Raw genomic sequence first — 18,680 nt, forward strand, 5'->3', positions numbered from 1 at the left:
CTGCTAACTGAAAGGTTGGCAGTTCGAACCCATCCAGCGGCTATGTGGGAGAAAGACCCGGTGATCTGCTGTACCTGTAAAGATTACAGCCTAGAAAACCCTATGGAGCGTTGTTCCGCATGAGTCATGATCCACTTGGTGGCACTCAGCAACAACTACATTCAAATGTTACAACTTCAGGGTAAAATCTTCTCTGAGGATTTGAGCCTTCTGCAGAAGAGCACTCTCGAGGTGGGATGGGGACGCACTGAGCCAGTTTTTCTTATTCTTCCCACTCTTTTGCCTTTCGGTTTAAAAAGGAATTTTGAGAAATACCTCAAGTGGTGCTGGAAATGTGGCCCCTTTGGCTAGCGGTTATCATCCCCATTTTACCATGTGAGAGTCATGCCTGTCACATTCAACATGGTGCAGGGGCCCTTACCTTCCCTGTGGCTGTGCAAACTCCTTGTCAAGTATTTTTTGAGGACTTCCTTGTGCTAGGTTGTAAGGGCAAAAGCAGCCTGTGCCCTCAGAACTCAGTTTGTTGGGAAGACCACATGCTGTCACGGCAGAGTGAGAGAACGGTCCTCATGCTCTCAGAGCACACAAGTGGTCCCCCTCCTCGGTCAGGGGCTCCAACACAGAAGACTCAGAAGGTCACTTCCAATACCTTGCCAGTGGGCGTGGAAACAAACAAAGCCCCCTCACGTGAGGCACACCCAGACACTCTCCCCACAGTTGACAGTACAGCAAGGCCAAGGGCAGTTAGTCTGCTTAGGACACAGTTACAAACCACGGTGGGTAAGTCGTGGCTTTTTACATGTTAACTCTTTGCTTCCAGTGGCTAGCCTTGCAAATGTAGTTAGACTGTGGTAGGGTCTGTGGTCTCGTCGATAGTGTTAGCTAGTGAAACTAATTGGCCCTTTTATAATTTCTGGCTTTCTCCATTAGGAAATGAAGATTTGTTCGGCAATCATAAACCTTTTTCACCTGATCCCAGCTGCACCTCAAACTCTGGTCAAGCCTTTGTTGGAGGTCGTCATGAAGACAGAGCGGGCTATGTTGATAGAGGTAAGGGTCAAACTTGGGATTGATTGTGACTTTTCCTCCACCTGTTGGCATATGATATTTTTACTGTATTAAATTTTAAATTGGTTGATATAACAGTGTAAGGATGTTAGATATTAATATTTACTCGAGGTTGTTAGCCCAGTGCAGTTACCAGGGGGACATGTACATCTTTACTCTGTGAGGTGAGTAGACAGTCCACCATGGAAGGAGCGCCTCCTGCAGTTACAGGGGGGAGATGTGTATCCTTACTGTGCGGGGCGGGTAGACAATCCAGTCATGGAAGGAGCAGCTTGACGACTTACACGGGGGACACGGCATCATTACTGTGCAAAGTGGGTAGACAACCAGTCATGGAAGGAGCGCCTGGTCCATTTATGAGGGGAACTTGTGCATCATTGCTGTATGAGGTGAAACCAGTTAAGAGGGGGACATGGCATCATTGCTGTGTGAGGTGGGTGGACAACCAGTTTCCAGGGGGACGTGGCATCATTGCTGTGTGAGGTGGGTGGGCAACCAGTTGCCAGGGGGACGTGGCATCATTACTGTGTGAGGTGGGTGGACAACCAGTTATGGGGGGATGTGCACATCATTACTGTGTGAGGTGGGTAGACAACCATTTACCAGGGGGGCATGGCATCATTGCTGTGTGAGGTGGGTGGACAACCAGCTACAGGGGGATGTGCACATCATTACTCTGTGAGGTGGGTAGACAACCATTTACCAGGGGGGCGTGGCATCATCGCTGTGTGAGGTGGGTGGACAAGCAGTTACGAGGGGGACATGGCGGCATTACTGTGTGAGGTGGGTGGACAACCAGTTGTGGAGGGGGACGTGGCATCATTACTGTGTGAGGTGGGTGGACAACCAGTTACGAGGGGGACGTGGCATCATTACTGTGTGAGGTGCGTGGACAACCAGTTATGAGGGGGACGTGGCATCATTGTTGTGTGAGGTGGGTGGACAAACAGTTACGAGGGGGATGTGGCATTACTGTGTGAGGTGCATGGAAACCAGTTACGAGGGGTCGTGGCATCATTACTGTGTGAGGTGGGTGGACAACCAGTTACGAGGGGAACGTGGCATCATTACTGTGTGAGGTGGGTGGACAACCAGTTATGAGGGGTTGTGGCATCATTACTGTGTGAGGTGGGTGGACAACCAGTTATGAGGGGGATGTGGCTTCATTACTGTGAGAGGTGGGTGGACAAGCAGTTACAAGGGGTTGTGGCATCATTACTGTGTGAGGTGGGTGGACAACCAGTTATGAGGGGGATGTGGCTTCATTACTGTGTGAGGTGCGTGGACAACCAGTTATGAGGGGGACGTGGCATCATTGTTGTGTGAGGTGGGTGGACAAACAGTTACGAGGGGGATGTGGCATTACTGTGTGAGGTGCATGGAAACCAGTTACGAGGGGTCGTGGCATCATTACTGTGTGAGGTGGGTGGACAGCCAGTTACGGAGGGAGCACTTCAAACCAGGGCGGGGTTGGCATCTGACGTGATTCCCTCATGTGCCCTAGGCTGGCAGTCCGTTCAGAGAGCCTCTGATCAAGTTCCTGACTCGGCACCCCTCACAGACGGTGGAGCTCTTCATGATGGAAGCCACCCTGAACGACCCCCAGTGGAGCAGAATGTTTATGGTAAGAGCTGTGAGGAACTGGGCTGGCTGTCCCTGCTAATTTTTGTCAACTAATGTGTCCAAGAGATTTAAATTCCTGTCTCACTGATCGGTGTCTTGACTTTATTTTTCCTGAGTGTATTGAGTATCAGAAACGTTAGTGCTATTTCGTTGTATTTGTGCAGAGTTCAAGTCTGGGAGCCACTCTGTTGGCTTTGCAGGGGAGGGCAGTGGGTGTGCCACCCCTAGCTGTACCGGAGAGTGAATGCACTTCCTGGTTTATGGAAACCATAAAGCTTGAGCACTGTTTAAAGGCACTTAAAGTGTGCGTACAGCGATGTTTTTTTAGCCTAGAGAGATAAGGAGTCCCTGAAAAAAACCAAACCTGTTGCCATTGAGTTGATTCTAATTCATAAAGGACAGTAGAACTGCCCCTTAGGGTTTCCAAAGAGTGGCTGGTGGATTCGAACTTCCAGCCTTTTGGTTAGCAGCCGTTGCTCTTAACCACTACACCACCAGGGTTTCCAAGGGGTCCCTGAGTGGGGCAAATTTAAGTGCTTGGCTGCTAACCAAAAGGTTGATGGTTTGAACCCACCCAGAGGCACCTTGGAAGAAAGGCCTGGTGATCTACTTCTGAAAAATCAACCATTGAAAACCCTGTGGAGCACAGGTCTCCTGTGACACTCATGGGGCTACCACGAGTCAGAGTTTGACTCGATGGCAATGGGTTAGAGAAATTTAGAAAAAAACCTTAGAGTATGTATCATCTAACTTTTTGTGGGCTTTGGTTAGCTTAAAACAGCTTTTTTGCTTGTACGTGTATGTGTTTTATTTTCAGAGTTTCCTAAAACACAAAGATGCCAGACCTCTTCGTGATGTGCTGGCTGCCAACCCAAACAGGTTCATCACCCTGCTGCTGCCTGGTGGCACGCAGGCTGCAGTGCGCCCTGGCTCGCCCAGCACCAGCACCATGCGCCTGGACCTCCAGTTCCAGGCCATCAAGGTAATGCCTCCCCACCCTTGGCACCTGAACCCAAACGTTTTCCTGAGACCCAGAAAGAACCCTGTCCGTGCTCTGTTTCCCGCCTGGCAGATCATCAGCATTATTGTTAAGAACGATGACACTTGGCTGGCCAATCAGCATTCCCTGGTGAGCCAGCTGAGACGCGTGTGGGTTAGTGACGTCTTTCAAGAAAGGCACCGCAAGGAGAACATGGCCGCCACCAACTGGAAAGAGCCTAAGCTGCTGGCCTACTGCCTCCTGAACTACTGCAAGTGGGTGCCTCTGCTGTGCTGGGCTGCGCTGCACCTGGCATGTCCTGTCCCGTGGGCCTTACCTCCAGTCGGTACACAGCTGTGGTTCATGGGATACATGTGGCCACATTTGTTGTGGAGAATGGGCTACAGCATTGATGAGTTTAAAAGGCAAATCAGAGTTGATAGTTAGGAAGTTTGCCTTAAGTTATTCTGTTTTCTCGTTTTGACCTTTCAGGAGGAATTATGGAGATATAGAACTGCTTTTCCAGCTGCTCCGAGCCTTTACTGGCCGTTTTCTCTGCAATATGACTTTCTTAAAAGAGTACATGGAGGAAGAGATTCCCAAGAATTACAGCATTGCTCAGAAACGGGCCCTGTTTTTCCGCTTTGTAGACTTCAGTGACCCCAACTTTGGAGATGAACTAAAAGCCAAGGTGGGTCGCACTGTTGACAGTAGGAGATTCCAGGTGTCTGGGACCAGTTATCCTGGGAACCTAGGGCACTGTTAGTGTTTGGCAGCGCCTGTGACACTTACTGGCTGTTGGTGAGGAAATACCCTTGTCAAGAAACAGGAGGCAGACTCTGCAGTGAAGCCAGTGAGGAAAAGTCATTTGTTTGCTTGCTTTTAGAAAATGACTGGTTTGAAGTGAGAACTAGGCAGATGTCTCTTTTCATGGCTTTGTTTTTCCAGCTTTTTCCTTTTTTGTTTCCTGTAGGTTCTGCAGCATATTTTGAATCCTGCTTTCTTATACAGCTTTGAGAAAGGGGAAGGAGAGCAGCTCTTAGGACCTCCTAATCCTGAAGGAGACAATCCAGAAAGCATCACCAGCGTTTTTATAACCAGGGTGAGCTCACCAACCGTGCAGCAGTCTGAAAACTCGCTTCCAGATGAATGCATGTGTGGGTGCTGTGGCGTCATGGAGATGATGCCTTTCCCTGTGGGGTTTCTTGGTCCCGATGGCTTTAACGCGTAGCAGAGTGTTATATCGCAGTTGTTATCAGTGAGTTTCTTTTTTGATTGTACTTTAGGTGAAAGTTTCCAACTCAGTTTCTTATACAAAAATTTATACGCCCACTGTTAAGTGACCCTAGTTGCTATCCCTATAACGTGACAGCACACTCCTCCTTTCCACCCTGATTTCCCGTGTCCATTCAACCAGTTTCTGCCTTCTCGTCCCACCTCCACAAAGGAGCTGCCCGTATAGTCTTGTGTATCTACTTGAACTAAGAAGCACACTCTTCATAAGTTTTGTTTTATGTCTTATAGTCCAGTCTAATTTTTGTCTAAAGAGTGGGATTCGGGAATGGTTTTAATTCAGGGTTAACAAAGTCTGGGGGCCGTGTCTTCTGGGGTTCCTCTAGTCTCAGACCGTTAAGTCTGGTTTTCTTATGTGCATCTGAGTTCTGCACCCCACTTTTCTCCTTCATCAGGGACTCTCTGTTGTGTTCCATGTCAGGGTGGTCATTGATGGTAGCCGGGCACCATCTAGCTCTTCTGGTCGCAGGCTCTTGGAGTCTCTAGTTTATGCGTCCCCTTTTGTCTCTTGGGCTAATAGTTTCCTGTGTCTTTAGTGTTCTTCATTCTCTTTTGCTCCAAGTGGGTTGGGACCAATTACGCATCTTAGATAGCAAGCTTTTAAGACCCCAGATGCCACTCACCAAAGTGGGATGCAGAACATTTTCTTAATGAACTTCGTTATGCCAGGTGACCTAGATGACCCCCAAAACCATGGTCTCCAGACCCCTGCCCCTGCTGGGGTTGTGTTCAGGAAACTGTTTAGATTTTGGCTTAGTCTAGATGTGTTGACATCCCCTGTATCGTGTGTTGTCCGATTAGTGAGGTTTTTAAAGGCAGCCTCATTTTAGAGTGAATCAGTATTTCTGAATTCATCAGTTCCAATAAGAAGCACAGTCTATTCAGTCTGTCTCAGTGGAAGTTCAGATGTCTCAGTGGTTAAAGTCGTTGTGTGTGCCCCAGAAGGTAACACGGTTCACACCCGGAAGTGGGTTCCTCCCTTCTCTACCCGCGCAGGTCCTCGACCCGGAGAAGCAGGCCGACATGCTGGACTCGCTGCGCATTCACCTCCTGCAGTACGCCACGCTGCTGGTGGAGCACGCCCCCCACCACATCCACGACAACAACAAGAACCGCAACAGCAAGCTGCGCCGCCTGATGACCTTTGCATGGCCCTGCCTGCTCTCCAAGGCGTGCGTCGACCCAGCCTGCAAGTACAGCGGGCACCTCCTCCTGGCTCACATCATCGCCAAGTTTGCCATCCACAAGAAGATTGTGCTTCAGGTATGTCGTAAGCCTGCCTGCCCTACCTTCACGTATATTTCCACATGCTGCTCCCTGGTCATCTTTCACCTTCAGTGTTTAAGATGCTCATCTCTGCCGTGTCATGAAGCCGTGGGACCCCAGCGGGGGTTCATTCTGGCTCCCTCCACCCCGTTACCACCCTGCCCTCGTGATCCTCTGCTTTAGAAACAGAACGTCTCCCATGTCCATCTCAGGCTCCCCGACCTGCTCCCTGCGTCCAACTCTGCCATGGGGGACACTTTGTCCCGGGCCTTGGCCAGCTCCTTTCAGCCACAGACAACAGGCACTTTTGAACTGTCATCTTGTCTACCCCTCGCAGTGTGGGTGGCATCCAGCATGTCTGCCTTGAGTCTCTCAGTGGTTTAGACTTTGATGCCAGGCAGCCCTGGGTTAGAGTTTTATTTCTTCCACTCAGCAGCTTGTGACCCTGGGTGTGTCAGTTGATGTCTCTGTGTAGGAACGAATGTGATTGTATCCTTGAGTGTGCAGCCTAATGTCTGCTCCATTTAGCACTTGACAGCCGACACCCCTAGTTCTATTCTGAGGCTGCTCTTGACTGCTTTCCTCTGACCTCTCCCTCTGGTGGACGTTTGTGGTGTTACAGCCCAGGCCTAGACAGAGCCAGTGGCCTTTCCGACAGCGCCATCCCCCAGGCCTGAGATAGAACTTAGGCTCTAGGGTTGGCACTGCTCCCCTCAAAGTTCTCCAGGCTGGAATCTGGAGGTTCCTCTTTGCCTCCCTTTAACCTTCCCCATCATCCAGGCATCAGCAAGTCCTGTGGATTTCCAGTGCCCGCCCCCCAACCTCAGTTCCCCAGGGTCATTCAGGTCTTTCGATCACCGTGGCCTTCACTCAGACCTCCATTCCTCGCTCTAACTATTGCGAGAGCTTCTTAGCCCTGATGTGGTCCATTTTGATCTCCTTTCCATTCAGTAGCCAGACAACTGCCTGCTAGACCTAAGCTCCCCGAGAGCAGTAGCCAGGTCTTCTTTCTTTTTTTCTCCCACCCTCGCCCTGCCAGGGCACACAGTGGGTGCTGAGTGGATGCATTCACTGACCAAAACTTAACAAAGGAAGAAGCAACTAAGTTGTTTTCTAATGGAGAAGCCTAAGGAATTTTTTAAAAATTATTTTTCAGAAATATCCCATCTTGTTTCTAAGCGATTGCTTGTGTTTTGGATTTTGTCTGTCTATCTGTCTGTCTAAGCCTTCATTCCAAGGCTACATGAGAACGGCTTTGCTGTTTCAGGTTTTTCACAGTCTTCTCAAGGCTCACGCAATGGAAGCCCGAGCCATCGTCAGGCAGGCCATGGCCATCCTGACGCCTGCGGTGCCGGCGAGGATGGAGGATGGGCACCAGATGCTGACCCACTGGACCAGGAAGATCATCGTGGAAGAGGGCCACACGGTGCCGCAGCTGGTGCACATCCTGCACCTGATCGTGCAGCACTTTAAGGTGCGCGGGCACGGCTAGCGCCCTGGGACGTGGCTGCCCCACAGGGCGGCCGTTGGTCTTTCGGCAGAGCTTTCTGGTGTGCCGATGAGCGTGTGCATGTGTGCGTGGCTTCGTCAGTACAGAACTTGCTAGGATGTAGGGACCTTGTTCCAGGTGTGTGCTCCTGCCTGTCTGAAACTGCTGCTTTATTGTAAGTGCTCGGTTAACTCCGAGTACGTGTAAGTTGCTACTTCCAAGTGGGAGACAGCCATAAGTCCAGGACTTGGTTCCTTGGCTTGAAAAGCCATACATGCCTCAAGCTCTTTATTCATATAGCCAAACCACCGCTCAGTGACATTTATTCCTCTGTAAATAATTCTTACAGATTTTGGGTAAAGGAAAAAGGATTTCTTTGAAGGGCAGTTCTCTTGCTGCCAGCTCTTTTAGCATGGGGAATTTGCTTCTTGGTACGTCCTTAAACTTTGATGACGTCAAGTCTGAAGTTTGATCCATGTGGCTAGACTCACCTACCTAGAGGGAATTGAGTTCTTCAGCATTTTTTAAAGATGGTACTGGAAGGAAGGCTGAAACGTACTGTGACGCTTCTGGGCCCCGGAGGGGAGGGCTAGACACACAGACACAGACATGCACACACATAGGGAAGGTGATGAGCGTTTGTTTGCCAAAGTTACAGTGTGGGATTCTTGAGCACAGGGTTGTGTGTGGTACACGGGTGTGCGGCGTGCGTGCTGGGTGCGCAGTGACACCAGCCCGCTGCGCCCGCGCAGGTGTACTACCCGGTGCGGCACCACCTGGTGCAGCACATGGTCAGCGCCATGCAGAGGCTGGGCTTCACACCCAGTGTCACCATCGAGCAGAGGAGGCTGGCGGTGGACCTGTCAGAAGTCGTCATCAAGTGGGAGCTGCAGAGGATTAAGGACCAGCAGGTAAGCACCCCGACCCCTCATGCTGCCCTGATTGTATTCGTGGTGCATCTCCCTAGAAGTCAGTCAGTAAAGTCATGTTTGTTTGTATGTGTGTTTTAAGCCGGATTCAGATATGGATACGAATTCGAGTGGAGAAGGAGTCAATTCGGTCTCATCGTCCATTAAAAGAGGCCTGTCGGTGGATTCTGCCCAGGAAGTGAAGCGCTTCAGGACAGCCACGGGAGCCATAAGTGCAGTAAGACGGCGCCCCACCCCGGGATGGGCTTTCTATTGTGGGCACCATGTTTTCCATGAGAGCTTATCCTTCTGTTGAACACACGCTGACTGTGCTGAGCACCGTGCCGGAAAGGCTGTGTTCCACACACAGGGACTCCACGCCACATGGCTCACCGAGGTGTTTCCCCAGTCACCAGACCTGCTTTTCTTGGCACTCACTCAGTACCGATAGAGTTCTGATGATGGTGAATCACTGGCGTAAAAACGTCAAGGGAAACTCAGAGAAGAAGAGCGATTGAGAACGTGCATCCATGTTGTGATCTAATTTTTCAAAAAGACAGACATGTTTTATTTTGTGTTTGGAGTGCAGCCACCACAAGGGTCCTTGGGGATCACTGTCCTCACCCTTCTTCAGGCGTCGCAGCATCCTGGGTTCTCACTGTCCTGGGTTCTAACCTCTGGATTGGTGGGTAACGTGGCCTTGGTTAGTTACACTTCCAGCGTTGTGTGCTTGAGATTGAACTCTTCCCCTCACTGTCTCATCGTAGTACGTGGCACCCACCTCCACCTGTGCTCAGGTTAGCAACCTGGACCATCTGTGGTTTGTCCCTCACTGCCCTCCACACACCTGGCGTGCAGGCAGGGCCTGTCCGTCCTGCCTAGCACACCCACCATCCTGCTCCCAGCCTCCCTCACTGCTCACTGATTGCCGAAACCACCTCCTGGCCCCTCTCTGCTTCCACTCGTACCCCTCTCCAGTATGGCTTTCACAAAGCAGTCAGAGTCCCAAAGCACTTTCCTTTTAAAATTTGTCAGGAAGCTGAGTAAAGGATTCATGGGACCTGTGTGCTTTGTTGCAACTTCTTGTGAATCTGTAGACATTTCACAAAGAAAAGTTTAACATTAAGTTAGTGTCTTTCCCTTCATGTAAACCCTCCCTGCAGTGATTTCCCCATGTGTTCGAAGTACAACCTGAGCTCTTGGCCGTGGCCTCCAGGCCTGCTCACTGCTCTCCTCTTCTCTGATCCTGTCTCTGTGCCCCCGGCATGCAGACCTTCCCTCGCTTTTGAGACACTCCAGGTCCTTCGCTCGCTTAGGACGTGTCCCTTTGCTCTTTCTCCTCTACTTGGAGTTGTTTTATCTTTTACTCATGGCTGGTTTCTTCTCAGTTGTAGAGTCTACCTCAATGCCATCTTCTCACCTTCCTTGACCATGCCCCTTTTGTTCTTGTTCACATCACACTTTCTCATGTTTTCTTCATAGCTGCTTTATTCTCTGCTCTCCTGCTGGGTGTGTGTGCTCCATGAGGGCAGAGAGAGAACAGCCTCTGTACCTGGGAGGGACCATGCACCTATGAGCTGGCTGAATGAGGAAACACCCTCTGCCGGAAGTTCTGTGTTCAGAAGTCTGTTCCTGGCTAAACAGTAGTCCTTTTCTAGGTGTTTGGGAGGAGCCAGTCACTGCCTGGAGCCGACTCCCTTCTCTCCAAGCCCATTGACAAGCAGCACACTGACACGGTGGTGAATTTCCTCATCCGCGTGGCTTGCCAGGTGTGGGATTCCGAATGTCTTATGTCAGGGATTCTTCAGAACAAAGACTGCTTAGCAGTACTCCAGAATGCTGTGTGTGACCGTTTAGTCAGAAAAGAAATCGACAAGCCAGGGTCTGGAAACGAATTCTGTCACTTTATAATACCGGATGCCCTCGATTCCATGACATGTTAACATTTCTAAAATCTGCATGTAAAATTTATAACTCAGGATTTTTAAGAGCATTTTTTCCGTCAGTGGTAATAAAACGTGTCTTATCATTAACAGCATCTTAGTATTGCTGAAATACAGTAGATCAGTGATTTGGGGCAAATTATTTAACCTGCGAGTTTTCTTTTTCTCATTCTTAAAATGAGAGTGATACATATAAAGGTACTGGGGTGATCCGACTTGTGTAAAATATGTACAGGAGTTCGTGATTTCAGGGCTTTTATAACTGTTGTGTTTTATCATTCACGTCAATATAGATGTTCTTGGAGTTACTGAGAACTCAGTTCTGAAACTTTCAATGTTTATATTTCAAAAAACTGCTGTATATGAAATTCTTTTAAGTACCCTGGTGGCATAGTGGTTAAGTGCTACGGTTGCTAACCAAGAGTTTAGCAGTTCGAATCCACCAGGCGCTCCTTGGAAACTCTGTGGGGCAGTTCTACTCTGTCCTATGGGGTCGCTAGGAGCCAGAATCGACTAAACAGCAGCGGGTTATTTGTATTTGGGAATCTTAAGTTCATATAATCATTAAACAAAATAGTATACCTTGCAGTACTGTTGAGAATTTCCAAGTACTAGAAAGAATCTACTGAACTATTCAGCCATAAACCACTTCTTGGGGCCTACAGCACACTAGGTACCACGCTAGGTGAGGCGCCTGGCCCTGCCACAGTTTCCTGGCCTTAATTGAGCAATCACATAGATGCTTGCCGAATCCAACTGACCGGTACTGCAAACAAGCGGGTGTCTTGGGAGGTGTTCCGGTCAGGAGGGTCAGGGTTCCTGAAGCAGAGCAGCTGAGTTGAATCAGGTGGGGGAGGGAGGGGTCAGGTGGAGCTGGGAAAGAGGCGGGGTGTGAGGATGCGTGCTCAGTCAAGAAGCAGTGCTTACTAGCATGACTATGAGCCCCTGTGGGGAATCTGGGCTTTAATTTGACTGAATTTCTAGGTGAACGACAATACCAACACCGCAGGCTCTCCCGGGGAGGTGCTCTCCCGCCGCTGTGTGAATCTTCTGAAGACTGCCTTACGACCAGACATGTGGTCCAAGTCCGAACTCAAACTCCAGTGGTTCGACAAGCTGCTGATGACCGTGGTAGGTGCACAAGTCTGTCAGGGCAGGGGTCCGTGAGGGCTCATGCCGGCCATTCCCAGGTCCCTTCTGAGCCTGGCCACCGGGCCCCAAGTCTTACAGACCTGCCACGGTTACACCTCTTCCACTTGGTCTTCTGACTGCTAGTGAGGGGGCAGCAGTTCATTGACTAAAAATGGTTTTAAAACTTCAGCCCTTGCCTCCGATGCTCAAATACACTTAGGATTTAAAACAAAATATCAGTTCTCTTTGATTTTGCAGACATATTTCTTAAACTGACTTAAGAGTTGGCTTGGAACAAACATTTCTTGTTGACTTCCGCAGCAACCTTTAAAATAAATTTGAGTTTTTAAAACAGATTTTAACGATGGACATATGATTTGTTACCAAGCCCTATGTTGTACTCATAAGGATAGGAAACAAGAAGATAGCCCCAAATGCTGATTATTGGTGGTGTTTTTGGGTTTTTTTTTGTAAATACCACTATTCTTTAATTTTCTGGTGGTAGCGAAAGCACTATTCTCGCCTCATTCATTTCATGACCATCGCAGGCGGAATTTGGAGCTTTCACTATCAGGATTATAAACCCTGGTGTAGGCATTTGTTGATTTCCTGCTGCCAAGACTAATGCTGTTGTGTAAGTTTATCTTGAAAGGTTATACAACACAGTCTCTGTTATGGTCAACAGGTCCAGTAAGTCGGCAGCACATACTTTGATGCTAGTTTGGTGCGTAATTTCTACATCGCCCGTAGATTATTTTTTTTAAATCTCTTGGAAAGGTCAGATTGCTGTCCTATTAAACGGTCATAGTTGAAAGCTTAGCTGCAGTGGACGGCCTCTGCCACTTTGCATGCTAACATCGTCATGCAGCAGTGTGCCGTGCTCACAGTGGCTTCCCACCTGTTTTACCTCATACCCCAGTGCATACATGTAGTACATATGCAAGGTGCGTGCATGTATAAACCACAGAAAGAAAAGGTTCTTAGGAAACGGTACTTGCTCTTACTACAAACCACGCACTTATTTTCTGTTTTAGAAAGGTTTTGTTTAATTTTTCTTAAATACTGACATCACCTATTAGATTGACTTCGTAAGACAGTTTGAAAGGTACTTCTTTTTGGAAGGATACGTATATTTTAACTAAAAAAAGGGATAAATGCAAATTTTATTGTAGTAGGTTTTCCTTTTTAATTCCAGATTTTAGCAGTTTTTGAAAACGTAGCGATGTCTTTAATGAGCTTTTTTTTTTGAGGTTCAATGAAATATTTGAGGCAAATTTATATAAAAAAATACTTATGAAGTCCTATTGCATTAATAAAATTAAGTGTTTAATATGGTGGCTTTTTTTTTTTTAATGAATGGTGTGTTCTTCATTCTTGAGTTTTTTTTCACGTAATTTCCAAATATTTACTGGCATGTAGTTTTAAATGCTGCTTGATTTATGTTTCTACAATTCACTAGAGCATCTATTTCATCTCCATGTGGCCTGTGCTCTCCCTTCCAGGAGCAGCCCAATCAGGTGAACTACGGGAATATCTGCACTGGGTTGGAAGTGCTGAGTTTCTTGCTGACGGTCCTCCAGTCCCCAGCCATCCTCAGCAGCTTCAAGCCCCTGCAGCGTGGAGTCGCCGCCTGCATGACATGTGGCAACACCAAAGTTTTGCGAGCTGTCCACAGCCTTCTCTCACGCCTGATGAGCATTTTCCCAACAGAGCCAAGTATGTGACGTTCTCCATCAGTGCCTTCCCTCGGGGCTGGGCCTGCTCACCCCGCAGTCATGTACTGAGCACTTCATGATCCCACTTCTCTGCACTTTCAGCCTCTTAAAATAATCACAGAAAAACTTGATAACGGCAAATGCTGTTATTTACTAGCTGAACATTAACCATTTTCTTAAGGTGTTAAAGGGAGATTAGGTGAAAGTATTTTATCAAACACTGAACAGTTGACCATATCGTATTTGGGGTATTGTAACTTAGAACACGTCCCAGTAAGGCTTGGTGGGCAGAAAGGCTGTCACTCCGCTCTGTAAAGTGGACACCTGCCCGGTGAGGAGCATCACACCCACCCTGCTGCGGGAGAGGATGACTCGTGTGTCTGAGGTGTGCGTGTGCACATTGGCTATATTCACATCGCGGTTATTACCGTGCATGTCTCTGAGGTGCGTGTGCGCACTGGCTAGAATCACAGCGGTTATTACCGTGTGTGTCTCTGAGGTGCGTGTGTGCACATTGGCTAGTATCACATTATTACTGTGTATAGGTTTCTCATTCTTGCAACAAAAGTTTACTGGGCACCACATGGCGCCAGTTGCTGCAGATACCAAAACAACTAAAATTCTCTCCCCACCGTGTGGAGAGCTAGCATCCTGGCGGTGGGGACAGGCGTGAGAGCCCAGACGGCAGTGCTCAGTTCTCAACTTCCCTTCAGGCACCTCCAGTGTGGCCTCCAAGTATGAAGAGCTGGAGTGCCTCTATGCGGCCGTCGGGAAAGTCATCTACGAAGGACTCACCAACTATGAGAAGGCCACCAGTGCAAACCCATCCCAGCTCTTTGGTGAGTGTATGTCTTTCCTGGTTTTCCCAGCATCAGTTCCATTTGGCACCAATAGGTTCTTGGTCACTGAACATGATTTCCTTCTAGGAAAGGCTCGGCTTGTTAAGAGGAACTTCTGAGCCTCCATGTTGTTCAGGGTGTCTGTGTGTGCTGCCTAGAATACACAACACCTCCTTTTCTTGGGGTCTTTGAGGGAAATGCCCTCCACCCCCTGCTCTTATCCCTGGCACTTTTTCTATTCTGGCCTCTGGTCTTAGATATAGGATTTAGTTGTGAGAGGGTCTGTACTTGGGCACATGGAGCCTACTGACCCATTTTATAGTCAACACAGACATATCACTGAAGCCTTGTACAGATGTGTAGAGCTACTGCCTTTTACATGGTGTTCACCTGTTAATAAGCCGCTGACAAGACACGGTCTTGTCCCCTCTGACTGGTGAGACTCTGGCTGACCAGGTGAAAGGAAAGTGGATTTCTCAAGTAAATCAGGGCAGCTGGGTAACTGGCCCCCAGAGACCTAGAAGTCAAATGCACAGACCCTCACTCTGCTTTGTGTCAAACTCATGTCTCAGATTACAGGTAAACCTTGGACTAGCAATTTAACATGTTTTTCTTCCTTGTTACATATTCAGTGTATGAAATTTTAAAGATGCAAATGAGGGGAAGTGGAATCAGTCACCTGCGAGCACCTCTGCCCGTTGATCATCTTGTTTAGCGTTTTGGTGTCTGTGTTTCTTTCCTGTTACACGTGTGTTCAGATGCGTATAGAGATAGCCCTTGCTAGCAGACTCTTGTGTCTGAATTCACAAATCCAATACATTATTCTTGGGTAAATTCTTTGTTCTTTAAACTCTGGCCATACACTGTCAGAAATTCAGGAGCCAGGTAAACATGGTTAAAATGGTATCCCTTGCTGTCCAAGGTTGCTTTTCCACTCTGAGGCCAGGTAGATTTGGGTAGTGAGGAATATTTTTGTGACTTTTTTTTTTTTAAAGTGGGATCGTTACTATAGATCCTGGTTTGCAGCCTGGCTTCCATCACAGTTAATTCTCCAAAGGACTCTTTCCAAAAGAGGGGACACCACCCTCCTGGGGCCGGGGGGCAGGGTGGGGTGAGGTGGACCTGCAGAGGGCTCCTTGAGTGGCCACCTCACTCCGTGAGCACGGTTACTGACTCCCACTCGGTGGAGGAGAGCGTGGCAGCCAGCAGTGGCCAGCACTCCTTCCCCATCATCATCATCATCAAGTGTCAGGGGTCTCAGAACTCGACTGCTCCCAATGGACTGGCTGCTCCACTGAGAACTGGCGACTTGACAAAGGAGACCTGGAATCGTCCTTGTCTGGGCTGACTGCACCTGCAGATGGCAGACACCCTTCTCCTGTTCCGTGAGCACAGATTTCACACTGAGTGTGTGTGTCAGGTGTCAGGGGATGTCAGAATGCCCGTGAAGAAAGATGACTTTTTTTTCCCCATATACTTGGTGTTTATGTTCTGGTGATAGCTTTGCTGAGTTTTATTGATCTCACGCAGTTTTACAGAGTGAATTGTAAACTCAATTCTGAGCTCTCTGTAATGCCCAGATAGGCTAGATAGATTTTCTTTTTCTTTTCCCAAATATGTCACGAGACAAAAAACTTCATCAGGGTGATTTGCCATAACTTAAAACAAAATCCAGAAATGAAATGGGTGCCGTTTGCACTGAGGCACTAAGGTTAGGTCTCAAGCATGACGCCGCTGCTGTGATGAAGAACAGGAGTGAAAACGGTACTTCAAAATGTAGCGTACATCGCAGGAAAACTTAGAGTGTTGACATTTAGGATTAGTCTGTCCTTTTGTCAGGATGGCGCCCTGGTGGTACAATGGTTAAGCTTGCTCGCTAACCAAAAGGTCGGCAGTGCAAATCCACCAGTCACTCCCTGGAAATCCTACGGGACAGTTCTGCTCTGTCCTGTAGGGTCGCAATGGGCAATGGGTTTGATTTGGGTTTTTGTCAGTACAGTGTTTGAAATAGCACGCTTTTGTTAATTACTCGTTTCTTTTAACTCTCCTATAAAACAACCGGCAACTTCTGCGTCGTAGGAACGCTCATGATCCTCAAGTCCGCGTGCAGCAACAACCCAAGCTACATCGACAGGCTGATCTCTGTCTTCATGCGCTCGCTCCAGAAGATGGTCCGGGAGCATCTGAACCCGCAGGCAGCGTCGGGAAGCACAGAAGCCACTTCAGGTGACAGCTTTGGTGTCCTGGGTTGTTGACACAGGCTAGTTAGCACCCAGATGGTGCCGGCAGTGCGACCGAATTCTAACGCGAACGGGTTCCCTGGTGTTCACGTTGTCATTTGCTCTATGAAAAACCAAACCAAGACTCGTTTAAAAAATGAACGACTTTCAAGGTTTGTGAATGTAAGAATGAAGAAGGATGGAAACGGATAGACGTTTATGTGGAGTTTCCACCTCCAAATGGGAATTATCCAGCGATTGGTACGAAACAGAGATGGCTTAACCAGAGCAAGTCATTTCTGAGAAAGAGCTGAGTTGCAGCTTCCAGATATAAAGAGTGGGCTCCAGGAATCGGGGTGACATGTTGGTGGGTATTTTTTGTGCATGGGGGCAACGGGTTGGCCCACTGCTAGACATGCCTTAGACACAAGTGCCGCCACTGTGACTTCAGGATGGGGAATGCAGGGGATTTTGGACCATCGGCGCCATCATTTGGCCCCCTCGGAGGGAGGGCTGTTATGGGTCACCCTTGTGAGGTGCAGCAGAAAGAGAGTGATGAGTCACTTCACTTCCAGAGCTCTGTCGTGAGCTGGCTGTGGAGTCGGCTCGCCTCGTGGCGACGCTCGACTCGACGGAACAAAACACTCCTGGTCTGCACCGTCCCCTTGATGGATTACAGATCAGACAGTTGTGATCCATCGGGTTTTCACTGGCTAATTTTCAGGAGTAGGTCGCCAGACATTTCTTCATAGTTCTGTTGAGTCTGGGAGCCCTGCTGAAATCTATTAAGCATGGTAGCAACAGGCCTCCACTGACAGACAGGCGGCGACTGCGTATGAGGTGCACTGGCCAGGAATCTAACTGGGGTCTCCTGCATGGAAGGCGAGAACCCTACTGCCCCAGAGTCTAAATGCCGGAGAAAACATCGGCGGGGGAAGTGGGCAGAACCTTGCACCCAAAGTAACGCACAGGAGCTGCGGGCTGGATGTCTGTTGAGATGGGCGTGTCCTCTTCCTCCCCGTGCGCAGGAACAAGCGAGCTGGTGATGCTCAGCCTGGAGCTGGTGAAGACGAGGCTGGCCGTGATGAGCACGGAGATGCGGAAGAACTTCATCCAGGCCATTCTGACGTCCCTCATCGAAAAATCGCCTGACGCCAAGATCCTCCGCGCCGTGGTTAAGATTGTGGAGGAGTGGGTGAAAAATAACTCCCCAATGGCAGCCAATCAGGTGAGCTGTGGAGGAGGGTCGGGGTGCTGGCCAGGTGATCTACCTGTGTATTTAAAAGGAATTCAAGCATCACCTTTTAGGTTTCTTGCTGAAAGTTTTTGAAGTAAAATAATTTTGTCTCATATTTGTAGTCATAGTATTTTTTCTTGATTAAAATGGATTTTCGTCAGTGGGCTTAACGACGTTAAATAGAAACTCAAGGTTAGCTGCTCACTCATCCTACTGTGGTTTATACTCGTGTTAAAATGTTAAATGAACTTTCTTGTAGATACGGTGGTGAAGGTAAACCAAAGGGACGATAATACTGAGTGACTATCACTTGGTGAGATCCTTGCAAACTAGTTTAATTGCTTTCTCTCCAAAGTGAGTGGTGATCTCTAGGGAAATTCTTCTGGCGGCTGTCTTGATTTTAAGCATCCAAAGATAACCAGAACCACCGCTGACTTTTCTGTGTAGAAATGACCTTCGTTTCATTGTACTTGGCAGAATTGGAGCTTAAAAAAGAGTGTAACAGGTGGCTGCAATAGTTTTGAACGTGTCTTTTCTCAAAAAGAAGTAATTGAGTTTTTCTCTTAAAAACCAAATTCATGCAGACACCTACACTCCGGGAGAAGTCCATTTTGCTTGTGAAAATGATGACCTACATAGAAAAGCGTTTTCCAGAAGACCTTGAGTTAAATGCCCAGTTTTTGGACCTCGTTAACTATGTCTACAGGTAACTACGATGATTATCAAATATTACAGGTAGTGGCCCATGACATGTTCTCAGTTTACCAGCATGGCATGCTTTTTAATCTTTAATTACGCCCAAGTTTTAAATACTCATTTAAGTCCTAAAGTAGACACCATGCTTTGGCATCATTAGTGAACCTTCTCGAATGCTGTATAAACCGTTTGAGTGAATCCTGCTATGATTTACAACATTCCCTTGGCTTTTTTAATGGCGTTTGAGAAATTGGGTATCCCCCATCTCTGCTCG

General features: G+C 48.3%; 1 protein-coding gene across 4 annotated transcripts in view; it reads left to right on the plus strand.

The window, feature by feature from the left end:
- The window catches only part of TRRAP (transformation/transcription domain associated protein), a 126,917-nt gene that overhangs the window by 72,276 nt on the left and 35,961 nt on the right, over window positions 1–18,680 (plus strand). For all 4 annotated transcript variants that reach the window (XM_049902657.1, XM_049902659.1, XM_049902656.1 and 1 more), the window contains 17 exons: window positions 931–1,050; window positions 2,573–2,692; window positions 3,509–3,673; window positions 3,764–3,945; window positions 4,163–4,361; window positions 4,644–4,772; window positions 5,960–6,226; window positions 7,497–7,703; window positions 8,471–8,629; window positions 8,730–8,864; window positions 10,285–10,395; window positions 11,554–11,700; window positions 13,203–13,416; window positions 14,129–14,254; window positions 16,334–16,480; window positions 17,502–17,701; window positions 18,295–18,416. In XM_049902657.1, coding sequence (XP_049758614.1) covers window positions 931–1,050; window positions 2,573–2,692; window positions 3,509–3,673; window positions 3,764–3,945; window positions 4,163–4,361; window positions 4,644–4,772; window positions 5,960–6,226; window positions 7,497–7,703; window positions 8,471–8,629; window positions 8,730–8,864; window positions 10,285–10,395; window positions 11,554–11,700; window positions 13,203–13,416; window positions 14,129–14,254; window positions 16,334–16,480; window positions 17,502–17,701; window positions 18,295–18,416 — 2,750 coding nt within the window. The remainder of the gene's footprint in view (window positions 1–930; window positions 1,051–2,572; window positions 2,693–3,508; window positions 3,674–3,763; window positions 3,946–4,162; window positions 4,362–4,643; window positions 4,773–5,959; window positions 6,227–7,496; window positions 7,704–8,470; window positions 8,630–8,729; window positions 8,865–10,284; window positions 10,396–11,553; window positions 11,701–13,202; window positions 13,417–14,128; window positions 14,255–16,333; window positions 16,481–17,501; window positions 17,702–18,294; window positions 18,417–18,680) is intronic.

The sequence above is a fragment of the Elephas maximus genome, chromosome 12, assembly GCF_024166365.1.
Source record: "Elephas maximus indicus isolate mEleMax1 chromosome 12, mEleMax1 primary haplotype, whole genome shotgun sequence".
NCBI classification, from domain to species: domain Eukaryota; kingdom Metazoa; phylum Chordata; class Mammalia; order Proboscidea; family Elephantidae; genus Elephas; species Elephas maximus.